The 24443-nt window shown below is 42.5% G+C and overlaps 1 protein-coding gene and 8 non-coding genes across 9 annotated transcripts in view; 8 read left to right on the top strand and 1 right to left on the bottom strand.

Moving 5' to 3' along the window:
* grip2b (glutamate receptor interacting protein 2b) overlaps positions 1-24443 on the bottom strand; it is a 202560-nt gene that overhangs the window by 33027 nt on the left and 145090 nt on the right. The window contains 1 exon segment of the mRNA XM_035152981.2: positions 718-795. Coding sequence (XP_035008872.2) covers positions 718-795 — 78 coding nt within the window.
* trnat-cgu lies at positions 13963-14034 on the top strand. Its single transcript has one exon. It is a non-coding gene; the product is annotated as a tRNA-Thr (tRNA).
* Positions 14836-14907, top strand: trnat-cgu. The gene has a single exon. It is a non-coding gene; the product is annotated as a tRNA-Thr (tRNA).
* trnat-cgu lies at positions 15160-15231 on the top strand. Its single transcript has one exon. It is a non-coding gene; the product is annotated as a tRNA-Thr (tRNA).
* trnat-cgu lies at positions 15739-15810 on the top strand. Its single transcript has one exon. It is a non-coding gene; the product is annotated as a tRNA-Thr (tRNA).
* trnat-cgu lies at positions 16015-16086 on the top strand. The gene has a single exon. It is a non-coding gene; the product is annotated as a tRNA-Thr (tRNA).
* On the top strand, positions 16275-16346 carry trnat-ugu. Its single transcript has one exon. It is a non-coding gene; the product is annotated as a tRNA-Thr (tRNA).
* Positions 17819-17890, top strand: trnat-cgu. Its single transcript has one exon. It is a non-coding gene; the product is annotated as a tRNA-Thr (tRNA).
* trnat-cgu lies at positions 19501-19572 on the top strand. The gene has a single exon. It is a non-coding gene; the product is annotated as a tRNA-Thr (tRNA).

The following is a 24443-nucleotide window of genomic DNA, read 5'->3' as shown; positions in this document are numbered from 1 at the left end:
GAGTTGGACTGAAATCCAACCAGAAAAATCCATCAAACTTAAATAAGAAACACAAAACATGAAATGTGCAGTGACAGCTTTGGGGTAACAGCCTTTTTAAACGGCTGCAGAATGAAACAAAGACAAAGCACAATCGAGTTCCTCCTGCAATCTGAAGATTTTTTGAGTAATAAACCAGAAAAGCAGCTTCATAAAAGTCTCCAATCTCAATACACGCAGAAAACGACCCTTCAGCATGAACCTGACGTGATTGACAGCTGGTTGTGAGCTTTATAGCGACATATGGTGCGTCTGACAGTTTGTGTGTGTAATCCAGACTCGTGTTTCATTCATAAACTGAGCATCTGTTCCCAGTGAAGACAGAGGAACAAGGCTCTCAGCTCAATCTTAGTCAGAGTTATGCTTCTGTGTTTGACAAAGCTGACATCAAGACAAGAGGCTTCAGTGTGGTGACGGAGAGAGAGAGGGTTTCACAGAGAGAGAGAGAGAGAGAGAGAGAGAGAGAGAGAGAGAGAGAGAGAGAGAGAGAGAGAGAGAGAGAGAGAGAGAGAGAGAGAGAGAGAGAGAGAGAGATAGATAGATAGATAGATAGATAGATAGATAGATAGAGAGAGAGAGAGAGAGAGATAGATAGATAGATAGATAGATAGATAGATAGATAGATAGATAGATAGATAGATAGATAGATAGATAGATAGATAGATGAGGTAAACATACCTGGTATACTGTGTCTTCTCGAGGCCATGGTTTGCTCCGGTCCAGATATATCCTTTGTTTTTCCATAGGGTCCGTCATCTAGAGAGAACAGAGTACATCATAAACGTCCTTTTTCTGTTTAAAGATAAATGTATTTTATTACACAACAGAAACAAATAGTGTAGATGACGCTGTATATCAAGTTAGACTCAGGGGTTAAAGAGTTATTGATGTTATAAATATGAGTTCAAGGTTGATGCTGTTTATCTGAGTCTGAGCTGAAAGTGATGGCAGCTCATTACAGATTAGTAGCAGGTGTTTGGGGGAGAACTTTAAAGAGGCAGAGGTCGGGATGATAGAACTTTATCACAACAATATATGTGATTGTTTCTTTTCAAAATACATCCACCTATTATCTACACCGCTTTTCCTTTCGAGGTGAGGGGGGAGGCTGAGGCCGATCCAAAAGACGAGGGACAACCTGGACAGGGAGACAAACACCATTCACACCTACGGACAATTTAGAGTCTCTAATCAACTTAACCCACATCCAGATGTTTCTAGATGAGAAAACCCATTCAGACATGAGGGTAACATGCAAACTACACAAACAGAGGCCAGAGCCAAGCCAGGATTCAAACCGGGAACCTTTCAGCGCCCGCTAACTAAATACACAACAACTTAGACAAACTTCACGGTGACACCATCACATCCAGACTTTTTTGGAACTTGTTGAACTGTGAAATGTTTTCTGCACGACTTTCTCAACCCAGAAATGCACAGTTAGAAATGTCAGGTTTTTTCTTTTCTCGTACGGAAACAACCCGGCAGAGATGTGCGTCTGCCACCAGTCACTCATCACTGAATGCATTTCATCTCCGTCAAGTCTGACGAATTCATATTCATGTTTTCTCATTGATTATTTTCCCTTAAACCTCCACGATAGCCCAGAATTCCCTGTCTCGCTGAACAGACACTGCAGGTCGCTCTGCGCTGAAGAGCTGCAAAATGCAAAGGCGGTTTCACGGCTCTTCTCTTCCTGACAAGTAAGAAATTTGTACTAAAATGAAAACCGCCCTCGTACATAATCTACTTAGCTCTATCACAAGTGCAATTGCACCCACGTTGTATTTACACCCTTGTAAGTCGATTACATGTAAGGGAGATTTTCCAGGTACAGTGCCGACACAGTCAGTCTGTGTAACACCGTTCTGTGGTGAGGACATTTGTAGAGTGTTGAAGAAGTTAGTCTTCCTCTTGTTGAGCAGTGAAACAGGGGGGGGGGGAACAGATGTCGGGTTTTATAGACGTTTCCTGCAGAGACGTGTTGGGATTTTATTACTCGATAAGATGGAAATTCTGCTCTGTTCACATCTCGACATGTTTCTATATCTGCACTTTTTAAATTGATGAATAAACTGAAAATGCTTCAAGCTGGAGTCATGGAGAAGTCGTCAGTTAGATCACTGACCAACCAACGAACCAGGCATTCGATGAACCAAGCGACCAACACAGAAACTAACCAACCAACAACTCAACTAATCGATGAACATTTCGACTGACTGACCACCGACAACTCAACCAAAGAACCAATCAAAAACCCAACCAAGCAATTAACTAATTAACCAAGTCAGAAGATACTGAATATGACAACATGGCAGATCCCCAAAGGTAAAAATAAAAACATCTGGATGTCCGCTCAGTGCCTGGCTGTAGCGCAGGTCATAAAACCCCATCCCCTCCATGTTATTGGATGGGTCATGGACCGAACTCAAAAGTGAAAGACGCCAACTTCCAATCTGTCAGACGAGTGACGATCCCATCATCGCTGTGCAGACTCTGGTTCCAGTTGACATTACTGGCACAAGATGGCGGTCCCTGTGGGCGGGATATTTCAGAGCAGAAGCGTCGTCCATCTTTAAGTGACTGGTCTTGAACTGAGTTTGGGAAAAGAATCACTAAAAAAATCATGAATCTTTTCGCAGTTTGTTCTCAATGAGTCACATTTTCTTTCTTTGCAATTCCGATGTACGTGTTCATCGATGATTAAAATATGATATTCAGTATTTTGCTCAGCCAGTCTCTTTGACTCGGTTTGACAGCAGCTGCGACAGCGAGGCTGAAGCTGTTGTTCTTGTTGTGGCTCTGAGGGGAGAGGATGTGTCCTACTTTACAACCTCTGCTCCGTCACAGGGGTGGGCCGAGTTAACAATTCATAAGCTCGTTCCCAACTCCTGACAAACCCGACTCCAGAAGTGTCATTAAGTTGCATAATAACGAGGGACAATTACACCACAGCTTAAACACCAACGTCTCTGTGAAGCTTCCTGAGGAAATGTATTTTTTTAATGCTTTTCAGCACCTGCAGCAACATTTTAAACCGGCTTACTATCGACTATATTTGAATGTCCTGCAAATTACTTCTCCTGGTTTAGAATCTTCTTTAAATTACTTTCACACTCTGTTCCACAGCACAGCCTTCAAGTCGGAATTACACTGTGGCCAAATAACTGCAGTGGTTAGTTCGTACGTTCTCAAGCTGCTGAGGTTTCAGGAGACCGTCGCTGAGCTGAACTGGAGGATTTAATGCTCCATATTTAATTGTAACTGCAAACAACAAGACATTTAGGTCATATGTGCAGTGAATGTGTTTCAGAAGCAGTGGGTTATTAGTCGGGGGGGGAACTTTTGTCCTTATTTCATGCTCTGAACCACACGTTGTACATAAAGATGTGCGACATGTTTCAACGTCATTCCGCCATCCAGAAATGAATTTTGAATTTAAATACGCAGCACTTCCCCACCGGTAACACTTAGGAATCATTTCTCTTTCCCCAGTGAAATCGAGGCCGTTGTTGTTGTGTCTCTGAGTTTAGCGATCTTCACAGAGGTGTAATAAGTTTAATAATTCATAAGTTGTGGATTCAGTTTTGCTTGAAACCACTTTGGCTGACTGCCTCCTGCTGAGGGGACGTCACAGACATAACGGACCCCGGAGGCTGCTCATCAACACCCCCCTAAACACACAAACACACACAACACAAACCATGCACACAAACCAACATGCACACGCCTCGAGCTGCAGAGAATGATGCATATACACAAACGGGTTTAATCCACCTGCATATGCAGAGACTTGCAAATACACTGAATACTACAAATGCCAGTCCTCCCCCCCACTAGCACATTTAAGGCAACTTGACCTCTCTCTTTCTCTCTCTCTCTCTCTCTCTCTCTCTCTCTCTCTCTCTCTCTCTCTCTCTCGTCCTCTACATCCACAAACCTCTGCTGATTTTTTCGATGTTTGAGTTTTCAGCTGCTGCAAAACGTGTTTGTCACAACAGGCATTATGGAGCATAACACATGATCAGTGCTCGCCCTGATATTCTTTTATCCACATCAGCTCCACTCTGACACATTTTCCTTTTAAAGACCCATTTTCCGCTGCAGCTCTGATAAATTAACCTCTCCTGGTGAATAATTTGAATGTGATTAGGCTAATGACTGCTGGCGCTGTCAGCTCACTGAAGAGATCGAGCCACAGACGAGGCGTCAGGCCAGATTCTCCTCCTGCGGCGGAGGCGCGGGCTTAATGTTTACAGCGCGTGCGTCTTTTCATGCAGAGATGCTAACGACCTTAGCACGTGCGGCGCAGGTTTGACTGACTTGAAGATGGGTGATATCTGAAGAATCGGAGTGAATAAGAGATAATAGCACGTTTTTCAAAAGGCTGAAGTAAAAACTCCAGGGTGCAGTGTGGTGTTGTTGTGCAGAGAAACACCTGGTAACACCTGTCAGATTCACACCCAGCTTCATCCAGAGACACCTGCTAGGCCTGTGTGTGTGTGTGTGTGTGTGTCTGTGAGTGTGTATACCTGCATGAAGGAAACACTAACAGACATTTGTCTGACACAGCTTCCAGGATTCCCTCAAGCTTTTTGCTAAACCTTTAATGAGACACGCACAATCACGACCCAAACGTTGCGTATACATCTACCTAAGGACCTAGTACATAATATTTTAGAGTAACATGTGACTTCTTAAGGCCTAAAGACGCTGTGGAAACTCTGTAAACACATTCTGGAACAAAACTGACTTCATCTCTGTTGTGCAAAGTATAATTGACCAAAAAATGTTGGAATATCCCTTTAAGGGTTTGTGCTTTGACTTTAGATCTGCGCATATTTTCCCGAGAATCCTCCGAAGCTGCCGCTGAGTCTATTTGCACAGACACACAGTGGAAACACGGACATACATATGCATCGGGTTATTTCACATTTTGCCTCAAGGTCACCGGAAACCTACGAGACGGAGAGGAGGCTGCGGCTGAAAAAACAATAACCCACGAAAACACGACACAAAAGAGACACATCTACAGTATGAGCATGCTCTGACAGATACTCAGGACGATATCACATAATTACACAAACACATTCAGACACACAATCTCTGTTTCCCCTTTATCTGTCTCTGCCTCACGCAAACACACACGCTTGTTGCCAGAGGGCTCTGCTGTGCTCGCTGCAGCCGCGATGACCTTACGTTATCTGCGAGGTGGAGTGACACACACAGCAGACACGCACACGTCGCTCCATTCTGTGTGGACAATAATAATAATACACTTTATTTGTGTAGCACCTTTCGTACAAGAAATGCAGCTCGAGGTGCTTCACATCTACAGACACGCGTAGCTTAAAGGGCATTTTACATCCACAGCACATAAAAACACGGATCTTACAGGAACACACGTGCACGTTCACACAGAGGCAGAATTCAGATGTGATGTCTCTGTATGCGACAGGGACGTGCATGTGGGGGCGGCCCTGCATTATGATCAAAGTTTCACCTCCCTGTGGTGAACACACACACACACACACACACACACACACACACACACACACACACACACACACACACACACACACACACGCAGCAGAAAGTGCAGCAGGAATAAGGTCGTGCCACTTTCTGTGAGCAGCGTGCGATGGCTGCGATAACGTCAGTGCAGCAGGACGACACTTTTCAAAGTAAAGGTGCTTAAAAGTGGAGTTTATCTCTGGGTCCTCTCACCGTGGAGCTCCGGAGATCAGAGCTCCGGCCTCACACTTCTCATACACACTCAGATCCTGATTTGTTGTCAGGACACATTACATCCAGGTTGGTTTGGGGTCGGTTTAGTTTGTTGTATTTTGTTGTTGCTTTCGTCCCTTGTTTGACTTTGTTAATCATCTGTTGTGTCGTGTGTTTCAAATGGACACTGGAGGGACGAGGGAGATAGACCCAATACAGAACATGACAATGGGGAGTAATTACAATGGCACTCAGAAGGGCCGGTCCCCTTAAAGTCAATCAAGCTGCACCAAACTACACAAACTCATATATATCAGTCCCGTAATTCAGCCTGATTTTTCTCATAAAGATCCATGAATTATTCCCCTTCAAAATAAGGTGTTTCTGCAAGAAAATGTGTTCAGTAGTTTTTGTTTAATCCTTCTACCGGCGGAGGTGATTTAAAAAATGTAGCCTTGGTCACATCCTCATTAAAGTACTTTAATTAAATTATTGATATGCAGAGGAAGTAGAAACCTACAGGGCATCAGAATAAAAGGTTACATTCAACCTACATTGAAGTTTTTTAATTTAGCATCTAGAGGCCTGTCAGGATTCTGGAAATAATTGTTTGACTTAACCCGGAGCCACATCAGAGCATAAAGGGTCAGAACTATCATGACGGACCATGTCGAGGAAAAGTGTTCTGACGTTTTGGACACTAGAATTAATTTAACCTTTTTTTTCCAAGCCTCTGAAAGAAGTTAAAACTTGATATTTACAACAGTGTTTACAACGAGCAGATTCACAGGTCGGTCCAAATTGAAATGTGTGTTTTCTAATTAAAATAAGTGGGAGAAGGTAAAGTTTGAGCAGTTGAACAAAGCATCTTTTACAGGACAGTTTACAGCAACACAGGACTTTATGTACTCTTTTCTAGATTTTGTGCCTGTGGGTCATTATTTTTGCAAACATGGCTCAAATAAATATCCTCTATGTTCTTCAACCAGCTCCGGAGATAACGGGGGGTCACAATGTTTTCACACTTTTCATTTTGGGGATCAGACGCTGTAAAGTTTGGGAACGACTGCTGCAATCTCACATGCTTCAAGTGTTCCGAGGTCCTTACTTCAGTTCTGATAAAAAAATAAAAACTATAAACTTCTGGACGTTAGAGTCACTGTGAGCTGTTTCTTTATGTTTGTGTTTCTGTCTCTATTGCCCTGTGCTTATTGTTTCGGTCAGCCGATACTAACAGCCCTCTGGATGACATTTTATTCTTTTTATTTATTTATTTCTTCTTTTTTTGGTCTGAAGGTTGAAAGAAAACTATTATACGCCTGGAATGGCTTTTTTTTTTCTTTTTCTGCCACAATAAATCATAAAAACTTTATTTTCAGGCACAAACAAACCAACACAGTCTGACGTCCTTACAACTATGATGTAGTTTACTGTGAGTAACGTTCTACTGTCCATGTTTATTACTGCAGAACTGGCTGAAGAAGGAACATGAACAGGTTTTTCTGAATAGAACCACATGATTCAAAACTTCTATCATCTGTGTGTTGTTGTTTTTTAAGTTCTACTTCTTGTTTTAGGAACTACAAAAAGCAAATTGTGTTTTTGAGCTATCTTGAAGTAACAAGGAGCTCTGGGGAAGTTACTACATACTTTTCTCTACTGGATGTTCTGGAAGCACAAACTAGAAAGTCAGTCAGGAAGCGTTAACCTCCACCAATAAGGCCCAACAGTCCCCTAATGAATCCACCAAAAACTCGATAAACAAAAACACTAGATCCCACAACGGCGTTTACTCGAGACGCCAGCTCTCGTCTGAACGCTACGGAGATTTCTGGGTTGTTATGATCGCGTCTGACCCGTAGAATCCCCGGCTGCGTGAAAGATGAACTCCATTCACCAGAGAGTATGTCTGAACACGGTGTCATGAATAAAATAATTCCGTTCCTTATCTAGACGTGCGATTAACTGGGCTCTTCCCTGCATACGACGTCTTTCCACCAAGTTTTGTGTTGATCCGTCAAGTAGTTTTTGTGTAATCCTGCTGACAAACGAATAAATGCAGACGAACACATAAGCTCCATGGCGAGGGATAAACATTTAAACCTGCAGGTATTCAAACCAACCTGCATGTGTGTAACAGCAGAGAGCTTCTTGTTTCCTTCTGTCTCATAATGAAGCTGACATTTTGTTAATGTGCGTTAGACACACGCGACTGAGCTGAAGCTACAGGAGTGTCCTGTGTTAGGGATGTGCAGCTGCAGGTATTAAACGTGAAGCCGGAAGATTCTCAGCACAGACAAAAGAAAACACAGGATGTGACTGAAAGGAGACGAGATGCACAAAGTGCGGAGCTGCAGCCTGTTTCATTTATGTTGAATAAGGCAGTTAAGCCGACACACCATTATAATTAACCAGCTATTCAGTGAAACACCTTGTAGGCGTCCGAATGCAAAAAGTGTGATGATGAAGAGGTCGGACAGAGACAGAGACAGAGACAAAGACAGCGATAGAGTCAGAGACAGAGACAGAGACAGACACAGAGTCAGAGACAGAGACAGAGTCAGAGACAGACACAGGTGCTGATTCACAGCTACAAGACAGAAAGATTTCCCAGAACAACTGCTGTGAAAAATACGTGGCCGCATCAGGATTTTCTTAAAGGATAAAGTTTTACATCACTTGTGACAAAGTTTCCCACTTTTTTAATGCTCATTTTGTAGAAAAACAATCATTTTCCCAGAGTTTTCCAGCCTCTTTAAAATCTGCAATTATTTCTCTAAATCGATGCCACACACAGAACAGAAGAGCATCACAATGGCGACGGCACTTTATTCAAACATTTGAATCAATAAACAGGTTGTAATCATGTTTCCAGCTGATATCTGTTGATTTCCAGTGGATTTTTCACAACAAATTCCATCAAAAGACCAAAAACTCACAATTTATAGAACTCAGAAGTGTTTTCAGACATATTTTACACCAAAGAGCTGCTTCATCGTCCAAAACCGATTAAAAAACGGATCAATGAGTGAAACTGTAACTTCGGTGACCAGTGGCTTAACGGAGACTTTTATCACAATAACAGATTTTGAGACACTTTTAAACATGAGTGCATTTCCTCACCTGAGCGATCTACACACAGTTAAAACTGTTTGAGACATTTTCCCTCGTTAAACTAAATATAAAATATAAAACGGCTGAATAACCATCGGTTGACGCATGATGTCACGTTACCATTCCGGCAAAGGTGCAGAAAAACTCATGGAGCTGATTCAAAAAATATTGTATTTTTCCTTTTGAATAACTAAATAACACAAGAGGTGACGGATTATAAGATTATATCGTCTCATGGGAGCCGAGTTTGGAACTTTGCTAAAGTCTCATTCAGTCATTCAAGTGCCAAGACACACAGCGCACGTACAACAGTGCAGCAAACCAGAGCAAACACATTGCAGCAGTCTCCTCTCAGTGTGTGTGTGTGTGTTTTAATGTGTGCGTGCACATGATTCCATACAAACACACGTGCACGCTCGGAGTTATTGAACGCCAAGTCGTCTGATTGCGGTTATTATGATGCTGAGGGTGCTGAAGATGTGTAATTAGCTATTGTCCACCACAACGCTTGCACACTGACTGTGGTTATCACACGTGGCGACAGACACACAAACACACAAACACACAAAAAAAGAGAAAGCAAAGGGAAAGAGAAAAGACAAAATACCTCATCTGTGCTCACACAACCTCAGCCTGGGAACACACACACACACACACACACACACACACACACACACACACACACACACACACACACACACACACACACACACACACACACACACACACACACAAACAAACACACAGCTATCTCTCACCCACACAAACAGCAGCTATGGAAGGAACAAGCAGTAATTAGGATGTTTAATGGTTTCTCTGTTGTGGTTAATTGCAGCCTGTATGGATCTGTTGGGGGCTACAGAGGGGCGAGCTGAAGAGGGGGGTGGGGGGGTGTCACCACCGCTTTAGCTCTAATGATCTCATGCTTTTTAAACTTTTTTCTCTGTGTCCTCTCTTTAACTCTTCCTCTCAAAGGCCTGAACGTTAGAGCTGGTGCGATGTGTTCAGTGGTTTCAGGAGCATCAGTGTGAATCTGGACTCGTCATCTGAAGTCACGTGTGTCAGCATCTTCATCTGAAAACCCCCTAACTTCTGATTTCATGTTTAAAACAAGCGATGCACTGGATTTGATAGAACCAGTAAAGTATTGGTGTAGTTACCATATCATCTTATCTAGGCAGTTTAACACTCGGGGGGTTTCAGGGGGAACTGGAGCTAATCCCAATGTGTAAACTCTTTAAAGACACGATGCCTCACTGGGCTAGCTGACACGTCGCAGCCTCTGTTTTCTATGAGGCTAAGTATCTATGCAAATTGGCAACAACTACAGCCAATCAGAGCGGTGGGGTGAGTGAAAGACTCGAGGCATGAGATCTGTAGGTGTCATACACACATTGTATGCGTTGTGTAGTCCATGTCCTGGAGGTGTTGGATTATATATTATATCACTAAATCTTCCATAGTAGGAGGCAAACCTCCCAAAAAACAAGACAAACAACAGACAAGCTTTTGTACATCTCCAAAATGAGGAGAGGCACACACGGGGGATCAGCTCGGCAGGTGTACGACAGGAACGGAAAAAAGAAAAAACATCAAAACTGCTTTTGAAGTCGCAGTTTGTTTTCTTTCTGCCGACAACGCCGCGGATCTGACGTGACGCTGAGATAACTCTGCTGGCGAGCTTCAGCAGAGGGCCGGCGAGCGGAGGCAGAGACGAAGGAAGGTAATGAGACGTAAGTGGGTTCTGGTGGTGAGAGAACGACAGGAACCTTCATTTGTAAGTCACGTGGTTTCATCCTCATCAGCAGCTGCACACTCCGCCATGAGGAACCTGACTGCTGCCTGTAAGCTGCTGCAAGTAAGATACTTATCTAAATGCATAGAAATGTAAATGACAGAGGGAAAAGAATGATATTAGACGAATGTCATTAGAAGGCAGCTTACACTCCACTTTCATTACAATCTATGAAATATTCACGTGCACCTAAAATATTAATCAGGGAGCATGTGCAGTGTGTGTGACTTTAAGTTCAATAAGTTCAAACCCATGTGTGCTGCCGTCACGCCTGTGATCAGAGACGTCCTCCTGGAGGATGATGGTTTGCAGCATGCTGAGTGAAATGCACTTTGCAGAGGAAGTGCAGAGGAAAAACTGCCGGCGTCATGCACAGCTGATGATAACATCGGAAACGCTGGCTGCCCCGCGACGGTCGATATGGAACTCTCAGCGCGGTCGGCCCGGTAATGCTCAGAAAATGAAGTGGATCAACCCGAGCGCTCGGCACAAAGCCAGCGCGGCGATGAAGCCCTCGATCCTTCATTTATTCTCCATTTCTCCTCTGCTGTGATTTTATGTGCTCGTCTCCTCAACGGTAATAAAGAGATTTAATCAATCTCCAACTACAATGCAAACGGCACGAGAAGTAATGAACTATATTTTGCACTTTCAGTCTCGAAAGTTATAATGCCAAGAAAAATATAGACCAAGTTGAGTTATGTGACTGCAGAGAGGAGTGTTTCCTTCAAGCCCTCGTAAAACAAAGGGCAGCTACGATTTAACAAAACATAAATATGAGACATTTAAAGTGTCGACACGAAGCTGCGAGAAGGAAACGCAGCAGCTTTGTTATCAGCTCCGTTACCAGAGTCTCTGGGGCCATTTTAGAGTAGAGTAGCTCCCACTATGCTCACTGGTGCATAAAATAGGATGGAGCTCACCTTATTAATGCCACTGATGCATCTCACTAACTCCACTGCAGCGTATTATAAATGCACAGATTCAAAGAAACTTCATCCTGGGATCCTGTAGTTTTGAGGCTTTACTCTGAAGGTGTGTGGAGACAGTCAGCTGTGGGAATCAAACCACCGTGACGTCACCCGTTGGTTCGGTTCTGAAGCCTCAAGTTTGACACCGGAAGTGGACATATGTGGAGGAGTGGTGGGTGGAGCTGGGGGACGTTGTACTGAAGAAGACTTGAAACTAGATTATAAACTCCTTAGGAAAATGTTTACTGACGTTATAAATCGAATACGTTGAGTCATTTCATCGAGCTGAAAAAACTATGAAGATATTTTGATCATGTGATGTGTAATACGTAAATAACACGCCTGCTACGATAATGGTGGAGTGGGAGTTTTTTTTGTATCCAGTACATAACCAGCAACACGTATCTGAGGCAGGAGCAGTACCGGGTCTGAACCACTAGAGGCGTTTCACATATGGACGTTCAACAGGGACCAAATCAAAGTGTCGCCTTCTTTAGCTGCGACGGTCTGAAGAGATAAACACGACACATACGACCTTTAATCAAAACTAAGATTTACTAGAGGTTAAACTCCTGAACTCCAAAGACTTGTGATTGATTTGTCATTGAAAACAAATGTGTCAAGGTTTGAATCTGTGCAACATGTACCGATTCAGAGAAGTTTACAGGGCTGTTGTGTTTACTTTTCCTTTGCCTCCAAACGTCCTCAACGAATCAGTTTGATGATGTGGTTGAGATGTGGGAGTGGTTCACCACATCTACAACCAACACTCACCCAAACCCCCACAGAGACATTTGACTCATCACAGCTTCATCAGCTTCAATCAAGCTCTTGGAAAAACCTACAAATTTAACATTTACTAAAGAAACAGACTTTTTATTAAATCTAAATTGATGCTTTCAGCAAATGTAAAATGTTTTATTTCCCTGATTTGCATTTTAACCTGCATCATTTGACACCTGCCATCTCTTAAAGCTGGATTAAAACCTACCTGTGCATGAGGCTCAGTGTCATAGCTGCTGGAAGTGTACAATGGGCTATGAGCATAAAAACCATAAGAGCTGTGATTGGTCGGCTTTGAGCTGCTCGAGTTTTCTTCTACGTCTTTCTCGTACCGTCAAAGAGAGAATGTAAATATGTATCTACACCTGAGGCAGCTATGGAGAAACAATAACACTGCATACAGAAATCCAAAGACTTTCCAAAATAAATACATAAAATAAAATAAAATCTTGTCCAACTATGTGAAAATGACCAGAGGAAAAAGGCACAAAAACCCAAAGTTCATCAGTAAAACACAGAAGCAACTTGATGCCACAGGACCTCCATGCAACGTCTGCCTGACAAGGGGATTTCTGGGAAGTGTAGTTCAGAACGCCACGTAAAAAAAAAAGAGCTGAAGACAAATGAATAACTAAGAGCTCAGTCTCTCTGTCCAATGACAGAATTTCCCCTCGCACTCACCCACACTGTTTGCCCCCACGTCCCTCCTCAGACCGCAAAACATGACAGCAGACATGGAGTTTTCCTTACGAGAGTAACATCCACAGAGGAGGAGAGAGAGAGAGAGAGAGAGAGAAACAAACAGACGGTAAAAAGAGAAGAGGAAATAAAAAAAACGGAGAAAGAGACAGAGGAGGGAGAGATGTGGACTGCCGAGCGCACGGGGAACACAGTGGCGATGATAAGAGATGACTGGCGCTTACGTTACGACCGCTCACCCCCGTAGAGAGAGACAGAGAGAGAGAGAGGGAGAGAGAGAGAGAGAGAGAGAGAGAGAGGGGAGAGAGAGAGAGAGAGAGAGAGAGGGAGGGAGGGAGAGAGAGAGAGAGGGGGAGAGAGATAGGTACATATTGAAAGGGAAGAGAGAGAGAGAGAGAGAGTGTGGGATGAGCTTAGGGGGAGGAAGTGTAAGAGTGAGTGAGTTAAGGGACTGCGAAAAAAAAGATATGTGTTGCCAATTGCATGTTTATTTATCGTAGCTGACATCAAATCTGAAACCACAACTTAAGGAGGTATTCAGTGTGGGGCTGTTTCTTCTAGTTAAGGAGGCACGGTGGCCAAGCGGTAAGGCGTTGGTCTCGTAAACAAAAATATCATTGGTTCAATCCCCATCCATGCCTGTAAGATATGTTTTCATTGTGATGTATGTGATCTACTGTCAAGGAGGCTGCTGGTGATAATATGGAATGGTGGTCAAGCAGAGAGATCATGGGTTCGATACCCGTCCATGCCTTTATGATGTGTTTCCATTAACACCAGATCAAGTTAAGGTGATTAATAAGAAATGAAAGAGGAGTGTATACCAAAATAGTTGGCATGGTGGCCAAGTGGTAAGGCGTTGGTCTCGTAAACCAAAAATCATGGGTTCAATCCCCATCCGTGCCTTAAAATCATCATCTGTGAGAGTTATGAGTTGCAGGTCATTAAAAAATTATGATTCTTGATCTGAAAGATCCATATTTTAAGGGACGGCCTTCTTTCTGGTATATTATAAAAAAAATATATTTACATTTCGGACTTGTAGGCTCAACCCGCCTTGACAATAAATAGTGTCATCCCAATAAACACGATTCATCTATTTTTAATATGAGAGGTTAAATGTGTTTTAAAGGAGGAATGAGCGAGGAGGATGAGAGGGAGACGGATCGAGAGAGAATGGGCACAAAAGAAGGGATTGAATGCTCGAGGGTAGAAGAGTGAGATAGGGGGTGTGTGGAGGTATGAAAGGAGAGAGCCGTGATAAGATAGAGAGACCAAAAGAGAGAGAGAGAGAGAGAGGATGTTTCCAGACATCCCACTTCTCCTCCTCCAGCTTCTCTCCACATTTATAAAACCATTCTGCTGATGCTATTATCCGCAGCAGCTTCCAACCAACCAGCATCTCAATGTGGCAGCTTCTCCCTTACAGAGAAAAATGGGGTATTTGGTATTTTGTGGTATTTTTGGAAATATCAATCATTCACTGACATGACACAATTTACAACGTGGAGATAATTTACTTACTAATTCTACCTCTTAACAGATTAATATTTTGTGTACGTGCGAGTACATTCGTCTCTTACATGTGTACAATCACTTGTGAAATAGGAACTGAGCTGATTGGTGGAAGCTTCATTTCAGTTTGACTAACACACTTTCCAGTTGATAGTCACGGGTCATAGACAAAGCTAATTGTAACTTCATGGTGGCATGGTGGCCAAGTGGAAAGGCGTTGGTCTCGTAAACCACAGATCATGGGTTCAATCCCCATCCATACCTTAGTTTCCATTGAAGGTTTAAGTATGTGCTTTGCAATTGAGGATAAGACACTGTCCAACTCCCGGGTTTCTCTCAAAGCATGTGTGTTAGGTAATTAGTTTACAATGTGATTACAAATGGAGACAGTGCTTATTAGTCCAACCACTTTTGGGTTACAAGCGCAACACTTGAAATTTTATTCATAGCTCAACTTCATACTCTAAAACGTGTTCAAGTTGGGCCTGTTGAGATCATGTAGACAATTCAGAAGGCGGCGTGGTGGCCAAGTGGTAAGGCGTTGGTCTCGTAAACCAAAGATCATGGGTTCAGTCCCCGTCCATGCCTTAGTTTCCAGAGAATTGAAGGTCTAGCTATGTGATTTGCAGTTAAGGGAAAGGTACTGTCGAACTCTGAGGTTTGTCACAAAAGCAAAAATGTCTCCATATGGATTTAATCCTTTAGTCATATGCCACAACTTCATACATTAGAACATGTTCAAGAAGTCCCTGTTCAGACAATGATGAGGTGGCGTGGTGGCCAAGTGGTAAGGCGTTGGTCTTGTAAACCAAAGATCATGGGTTCAACCCCCATTCCTTGAACAATCATTAAATATATAACTATGTGATTTGCAATAGAGGATAAGATAAGATACTTTCCAACTCGGTGTTCATCTCAAATCGTGTGTTAGGTAATTAGTTTGCAATGTGAGGAGAACATATGAAGACAGCGTTTATTAGTCCGACCTCTTCTGGCTTACAAGAGCAACACTTGACATTTTAGTCATAGCTCAACTTCATACTCTAAACATGTTCAAGTTGGGCCTGTTGAGATCATGCAGAGTGTTCTGTATGTGGCGTGGTGGCCAAGTGGTAAGGCGTTGGTCTCGTAAACCAAAGATCATGGGTTCAATCCCCGTCCATGCCTTCATTTCCAGTGACTAAGCATTGAAGGCGTAGCTCCCTGATTTGCAGTTGAGGAAAAGATACTGTAGAACTCTGAGGTTTGTCTCAAGACAAAAGCAACAATTTTGTCCATATGGATTCAAATTTTTAGTCATATGCCACAAATTCTTAAATTACAACAAGTTCAAGGTCAGCCTGTTCAGATGACGTAGGGGGTTCTACAGGTGGCGTGGTGGCCAAGTGGTAAGGCGTTGGTCTCGTAAACCAAAAATCATGGGTTCAATCCCCATCCATGCCTTAAAATCATCATCTGTGAGAGCTATGAGTTGCAGGTCATTAATAAATTATGTTTCTTGGTCTGAAAGATATTTTTCCAACCAGAAAAACTGTTTTATGTCATATTCCAATTTTAGACACAGCACATCTTCATACACCAGATCATGTTCAACGTGGCGCTGTTAAGATCATGTCAGGGATTGAGTAGGTGGCGTGGTGGCCAAGTGGTAAGGCGTTGGTCTTGTAAACCAAAGATCATGGGTTCAATCCCCATCCATGCCTGTATAATGCTCATGCACCATGAGATACAGGGTCAAGCTACCTTCCAAATACAATCATCTGCCAAAAGAGGCCAGTAAATTACAAGATGAATGAAAATGGACAACATTGGAATCTTTATGGTACAGTTTGCTGTTCCTAGATGAAAGGAAAGATATCGCTCCACTTTTTGTCTTTTTATGTTAAATTTGATGAATGTCCATAAACAGGCTTCATCTGGTCCAGCGTCGCTTCCCCTTTTTGTCCCGATGGAGAAATACATCAACTCACTGTACATAGAAAATCTTTCTGGCTGTACCATTAGTACCATTTTCTTTCTTTCACGCTCTTCTAATAATTTTCACATGCCCTCCGTTTTTTCCCCCCTTTCCACTCTAATCCTCTTTTCCTCCTCTTACCCTCCATCTCTCTTCTGAGTAAAGTAGCTGCTTCAGGTTATTTTCCTGGCACACTGTCAAAAATCATTAAAACAAAATACAAAAGCACAGACGAAAAAAAAACCAAATCAAACATGTACACGCATGCACAAATGTCTTGAACACACACACACACACACACACACACACACACACACACACACACACACTAATCTGTCTGCTGGCTGGGTGAGCGGGCAGAGACACTAATAACCCTCGTTATTACTCGCTCTCCCTCATAGTCATGGAGGCCGCCCCGCCCGCCCGCCCTGCGCTGCCTGACCTACTTTCCTCCCACATCCCAAACAGCTCAACCCAACATCTTTCCATCAGCAGAGGGCTGAGTCACATCGTTCAATCTACTCCAGCGACGAATCACTCAACAGCTGATGTCAGCGACGCATGCGACCGTGCAAAAGGGCTTTTTCCTGTGCGTGTTCGAGTGGTTAGAATAAGACGTGCTTTAATATCACAAGTGTCAGGTAGAGACACATGTTAAGAGCCGGCTCGATAGTCTGCCTGACAGCGGACACCTGCTGCCGCCGAGGGCAATCTGACGATGGGCAAGTGATTCAGAAACCAACGAAATGCACTCGAGCAAATATACAAAGTGAAGGTGGACGAGGTCCGCCCCCCATTCCTCCAAACATGGTCATTTCTGGTTTCAAAAGACGAGATGGCGCTGGACAAAACAAAACGGCAGCTCACAAACCAATAGGTGACGTCACGGTCAGCTGCCAATATGATTACATATGACGTTACTTAGCTTTCTTTATTATTATGAGAGAGTACACAGAATATAAACAAGCGCAGTGACAGGAATCGAGAGCGTGAAAACAGAAACTGAGGGTGAAAAATTATCTTTCACTTTAGTTTTGGCCACTCGCTCCCGTTTTCATCTGCTCGCTCTCTCTTTGAAAATTCTACTCGCTCTCAATATATTTTTCCAACCAGAAAAACTGTTTTATGTCATATTCCAATTTTAGACACAGCACATCTTCATACACCAGATCATGTTCAACGTGGCGCTGTTAAGATCATGTCGGGGGTTGTGTAGGTGGCGTGGTGGCCAAGTGGTAAGGCGTTGGTCTCGTAAACCAAAGATCATGGGTTCAATCCCCATCCATGCCTGTATAAAGCTCACGCACCATGAAATACTACTCCTCCTTGCCAAACTGTAATGATCAACCATAACTAAATATAGCAACGGCTTCTCAAAGACATACAGGGACAATATCAGGTTTCACAACTTCACTAAACATAGAGTCTCTCTTCATCTTTAGTTCAACAGCTGTTAAGAAGAACAAATAATTGTTCACGCTGCTTCTGTGGCTGAACATTTATTTCAACCCTTGGAGGCAAAGCATTCAGGTTTAAAAGCTTACAACCTTAAATCCATGTTATATATTGTGTGCAGCAGTGTGTTGTTTCTCCAATGATTCTGAGTTGTGTATTTTCACATCGAGCAGGAGGCCGTGACGATGAGGAGGTCGGACCATTTGCAGCACAATTAGCAAAAGAGAATGAGGCAGCTGAAAATGCATCAGTGGGTTTAGAGTTAAAAAAAAATCCATGCATGCACACACACACACAGACAGACACACACACTTTAATCAGCCAAATTCGATGCATCAAATCTTGAATAATTACACAGAAATTACAAGATGAAGTCTCTTATGTCTCCGTCACGTTCAACTTTACAGTCACGACGACTCGTTGATGATTCTCGTCTCAAATTGACCAAAACTGAGACTCTGAGTTTCAAGGAAACACAGAAAAAAAACTATACAAGCAAGAAGCTTTTGAATTTAAAGACATTAGTTATTTTGTGTTTGTGTCTTCAGTTATTTTTTTCCCACATTCTGTAGAAAGTGCTTCTGTCTGGATATAAAAGACGGCGGCAGCAGAGAGTGACGGGAAAAGAGAAGAGGAAAATGTTGATATGTAAAAACTGAAAGATTTACAACTTACGTAGTTTTAAGAAATATTTTGTAAATGTTTGTTTTTATCTAAATGTTTTATGTGTTTATTCAGCTTCATTCTTGTCCAACGGGGAAGAAGTGGAGACGAGTCGTCCGTCTCCTTATCTGCAGTCTGTGATTTAACCCCAGAAAACATGTCTCCCTCCAACATAATACATGAAAACCCCCATGTCTGCAGCTGATTATTAAAATCTGATATGATCTGTCAAAGCAGTGAGTTCTAATCAGAGGGCAGCCAGAAATATCCCTGTTTTTCTGTTTGGATGCAAATGAAACTCATATTAAACTGCACAATGGAATATTGCTGTGTAGAAAAAAAGAAAAAAGCCTGAAGTCACAGTGATGAACACAATTTTGTCCTTTTCTTTCTCAGAGTTGTTGGCTGAGCAAACTTTGAGGATCGAAGTGCTTGAGACTGTGTGAGTCACTGTTTTGTTGTTTTAAGAGAGAGAAAGAGAGAGATCGTCCTGGACTGAAACCAAACTCTGCACTTTGTGTTCACTTGATGGCCAAATGGAAAAGCGTTGGTCTTCGGTCATGGGTTCAATCCCCATCCATGCATTTCTTTCCATTGAATAATCATTGAATGTTTAGCTATGTGATTTGCAATTGAGGATAAGATACTCTCTAACTCTGAGGTTTGTCACAGATCAAAACAAGAGCAACACTTCTCCATATGGACACAACTTTTATTCATACCACAACTTCATACACTAGAACAAGTCCAACCTGGTCATGTACAGATCATGAACTGCATGTGGCGTGGTGGCCAAGTGGTAAGGCGTTGGTCTCGTAAACCAAAGATCATGGGTTCGATTCCCATCCATGCCTTTATAGTGCAAATTTCAGTACCCACAACCCTTTCCAAACCGAAGTCTGAGACGGTCACCCAGCGGCAAACCTCTCATGTTCGCTTCCAATAAATAAATAAATCATTCGCTTCCTGTGTGTGTTTACCTTTAGTGAACTTTGACCCACAACATTCGTACGTCTGGCCGTGGCCTCCCTCAACAGGACAGAAGCTGCTCGGGGTCAAACCAGCTTCTAAAGACAATCACCTGCTGTATTAACTTGCTTATTCACCAAGCAAGATTAAAGACATTTTAGTGTAACACTTGATATTGATTTCAGATGCTTGAATCGTCCTGCAGCGGCTGCAGGCTGAGTTTCCACCCGACCCTTTGCTGCGTGTCGCCCCCCCCCATTCTATCTGTCCTGTGGCCCTCACATTCTAAATGTGTGTCTGATGGTGAAGAGCAGGGTTTGTGATGTCACTCAGGGTAACGGACTACAGGGAAAAGTGTTAGTTGTCAGTGTGGCCTCACAACTTTAAGAAGACAAAGGTGTGTGTGTGTGTCTTTCCTCAAGGCTCTGGCCCCCAAGGCTCTGGCACACACAGTCTCCAGACACTTGAGATCACATTGTATATTACACATGGTCAGAGCTTTTCTCATCTTGTTTCTGTGTCTAGTTTACTCTCCGCTCTCTCGCTCTCCTTCCCTCGCTCTCTCTCTGCTCCTGTGGGTTTCAAGTGCAAATGAATCCACACTCCGAGGATTATGGGTAAGTACTTTAAAGTGGCAAGTGATGGCCTCCTGTGGCTCGGTGCGGAGAACACACACACACACACACACACACACAGACACGTTAACACAGACACGCACATTCGCTCACTCACACACACAGTGGGCAGCTGATTAAGATGCACACATGTCTAGACATGGTCAGACCTTGCATACACACAAACGCCCACACACAGACTCACAAAGATCAACAACCTGATCTGCACACACACATTTTCTGTCTCTCGATCAGAGTGAAGGATCCATTCAACACATGGATTGTATAAAACTATCACGTAGCTTCATATATATATATATATATACTATATTTACCGCTGTACAAAAGATCCTTGGAATCCCTCTCAATTTAAAGTAACAGATATGCAAAGCTTAACCGAATAATCAAGGTTAAGTAAGTAAGTATAAGTAAATATGAAAATTTACTTAAAATGCTACATGGAAATATCTAGGAAATATTGATAGATATGCAAATATAGCATGTGATTAAAATGATTAATCTTAATGAAGAAATAATTTAAACATGCAAAAATCTACATATCATGTATAAATCATCTCTTCTGTATAGAAAGCTAAACGTTGAATCCGGCAAATGAGGTTGTGGTTTGTTTGGAATGAATAAAAGATAAACACAAATATATACAACGGGGGGGGAAACAACCCGAGTGCCCTTTCTATCATGGTTCATGTGGTAAAAACAAGATAATGTGCACGACATCATTAAAACGACAACATACACTCAGCGAGCACTTTATTAGGGACACGCCACTATTACTCTGTAGTTTCCTCTTCTGCACAAAAACAGCTTCAGTTCTTCATGGAATTGAATCGATGTTGAAAACTCTCCTCTGAGATTCTGCTTCACATGAACTGGGTTGTATAGTTTCTGCAGATTTTACCGGCTGCACATCTCAGGTTCTTCCACATCACCGAGGTTCTACTGCATGAACGTCTGGTGACAGCGGAGGTCTCTGAAGATATGGAGAACTATTCTGCTGCAAGTCTCCTTTAACTGATCATAGATTCTGTCCATGAAGGGATGAAGGTGGTCAGAAGAGACTGTGGTATTCAAACCATGATCTACTGGTTTACAGGGACCACCACCACCAGCCTGGTCTGATGCCAAATTCTGATCTGCAGCAGAAATCCAGACTCATCAGACCAGGCTTAGTTCTTCCGATGGTTTTTGACTCTGTGTCACTACAGCCTCAGATTCATGTTCTTGTTTTGTGGAACCTGACGTGGTCTCTGCTGCTGCACTGCATCAACCTCAAGGTTAAACGTGTTTGTGCTCACCACAGCTGTAAAGTATCACAGTCTCCAGCTCCAACCATTGGAGACCATTCTCCTCTGACCTCTCACTTTAACTGGTTTTCTGCTGGCAAATGATTCACTGATCAGATAATTGCCTGGATAAGCAGGAGTGCAGGTGTTCCTAATAAAGTGCTCGGAGAGAGAGCAGAGAACCAGGCCATTATTTAAGAACTGAGACAAATTCATTCTTAAAAAATGGTGATGACGCTGTTGGTATTTCCTGCAGGTTATTAACTGTGGGCCATAGAGGGCAGTGTTACAAAGGTCAGCAACACAATAAAAGGAAATAGCTGCTATAAAAAGTCCACAATTTAATGTGCTATTAAAATGAAATAGTTCCTGAACGGAAATAAAGGTTACGTTCACAACAAAGCATCACGGCGTTTGTTTGTCCTTTTATTGCTTTTGTGTTTCAAAGAAAATAACCATTTTTAAATATGTATGATCAAATGTGTGTCTGTCTCTATGACCCATTTTAATTTACTGAAGCCCTACCTCCCTTTCCCTGCCTCCGAATCCTCCCTCGTTTCTCTCTGAGTGTATATCTCCCCCTGCTGTGCGTCTTCATTCTATCATTTTAATAACACGCGGCACCGCAGGACACAAATGAGGACAGATGGAGACGGAAAAACTGTCTGAGAGCAACGCAAGAGACAGAGGAGGAAAAACTGAGGAAACAGGAGCAGAGTAAAAGAGAGAGAGAGAGAGAGAGAGAGAGAGAGAGAGAGAGAGAGAGAGAGAGTGAAGCCCTATATAGAGATATTTATACAATATATTTTATTGTTTATTGCGTCATTACCAACGACTCAACAAACCACAGCACATCTCCAAGACATTATTTCATCATAAATAAAATCTGAATAGAGAAAATGAGACGGATGGAAAATCTGTGTATTATTCATGCAATGAAATGAAAGCTTGTTTGTTTATACCAAAAAACTGGGCGATGGTTCAAATTTAGTTTTTTTATGTGATCAATTTGTGAGGCTGGGAATATTATTCTGTCACAATCATTTAGTATATTTTAAGTTTATTTATTGAGTCGTGTGCAGAGCTTTTTGTAAACAGTCCACGGTGCAGAGTGAAGTTAGACAACTTTGCGCTCATCCTACCTGGTTTATCTACAGTGAAGTCGTTATTTACATATTTTGTTGTGCACCGATTTTATAGTCAGTGTTTTTCTTTCTGAATTTGCTTTATTGCTGTTGATGTTTGGCTCATGTATAAGTTTGAGTGATTTACTGAACTTTACGAGAAGACAGACAGACAGTGGAATCAGTAGGTAGATTAATTACTTTTGGATCATGTTAAAAGTCTAAATATTTATTATTGAACTGCTACAGTTGATTATAACATAGTACTTGGGGGCACAGAGCCGGGGATAAAATAAATATCTACAATGTGCAATTAGGGCAAATAACAGGAACATAGAGGATAACACATGGAGACATTAAGAATAAAACAGAGGAAGATTAAACCAAACCTGCAAGAGAGAATTGGAGAAGAGACAAGAGCAGAAAACCTGCTGTAAATGAAGAAAACGGAGAGAGAGATGAAATGAGAAGAGACAGACGAGCGGAGTGGAGTGAAAATCAGCAGCTTTCCGACATCGCAGGCAGGAAGCCGGGCGAGTTTGAAATGCAAATTAACCCTAAATCTGTTTTCGGCTCTTCCTCGGTGGAATCGCAGCTTTCTGCTGTGCCAGCTACCTCACCTGTCACTCCTCGCCTAATTCACTCTCTCATTTCAGCCTCCGCTCTGCCTCTTATATCACCGCTGCCTTTCTCCTGCAGGATTCAGGTTGCCAGGTTTGGATTACACACATAGAAGAAGCAGGTTTCTTTCTGGTCTCTCTTGTTGTGATTAATTCTCTCCACAGAGTTTTAATGACTCAAAGAATCCTGTGATTTATCACTAATCTGCAGCATTTGTTTACCACTGCTGCTCCTGACACAAGCTTTTTTATAGAAGGTGAGAAAAACTGCAAATGCAAATAATATTACTAGCAGCATCAGCACCTTCAGGCGCAGTACTCCACAGTACTACAGTACTCCACAGTACTACAGTTCTCCACAGTACTACAGTTCTCCACAGTACTACAGTCCTCCACACAAGTTCAAATGCATCAAATAAACGTCTTCTAGGTTCAAACATTATATCGTCGGAGGTGAAGACTGCAGCTGCTTCCTCTTCTATTTCTTCTTCTATTGTTTAATGCTGTCTCTACTTCCTACCATTGGTCCAAAAGTCTGAATATTTCATTGCAGTGTTTTCACAGTGAAAAGAGCTGCAGGTTGAGTTGGATCCTGACTGAGACCAGCTCAGTCCCAGCTTCCTGCTCCGTCCCTCTGCACCACCACAGCGTCTGAATGCTCAGGGAGGAAAGTCTCGCTCACATCCTTCTATTCCTTCTAAATTCAATTTTATTCTAACTTGCTAATTCTCTCTTGCTTCTCGATACGTCTCTCATGGTCGGATGAGCCGTCAGAGAAATATCAAAACTGCTATAGGAATAAAATCCATGAGCACACATGATCTACGGACAGACACATGTCTCAATCTTATTCTATTCTCTTCCTTGATCTTTTTCCTCTTCGCATATAAGTGCAGAACATCGTGTTCAATCTTACTTTCCCACAAACTTTGAAACATTTCCTCCCAAAACCCTCATCTCAATTTCTTTTTCTTTTTTGTTTGCGGCACTGGTGTGATTTTTTTTTTGCACTTCACTTTTTTCCCTTATTCCCCCACATCTTCACTTCCTGTAACCTAGTTCTCAACAGTCTGACTAAAAATATCATCGTGTTT

The sequence above is a fragment of the Hippoglossus stenolepis genome, chromosome 3 (genome assembly GCF_022539355.2).
Source record: "Hippoglossus stenolepis isolate QCI-W04-F060 chromosome 3, HSTE1.2, whole genome shotgun sequence".
NCBI lineage: Eukaryota > Metazoa > Chordata > Actinopteri > Pleuronectiformes > Pleuronectidae > Hippoglossus > Hippoglossus stenolepis.
Note: the sequence above shows the minus strand (reverse complement) of the source record. Positions and strands in the feature narration are given on the sequence as shown.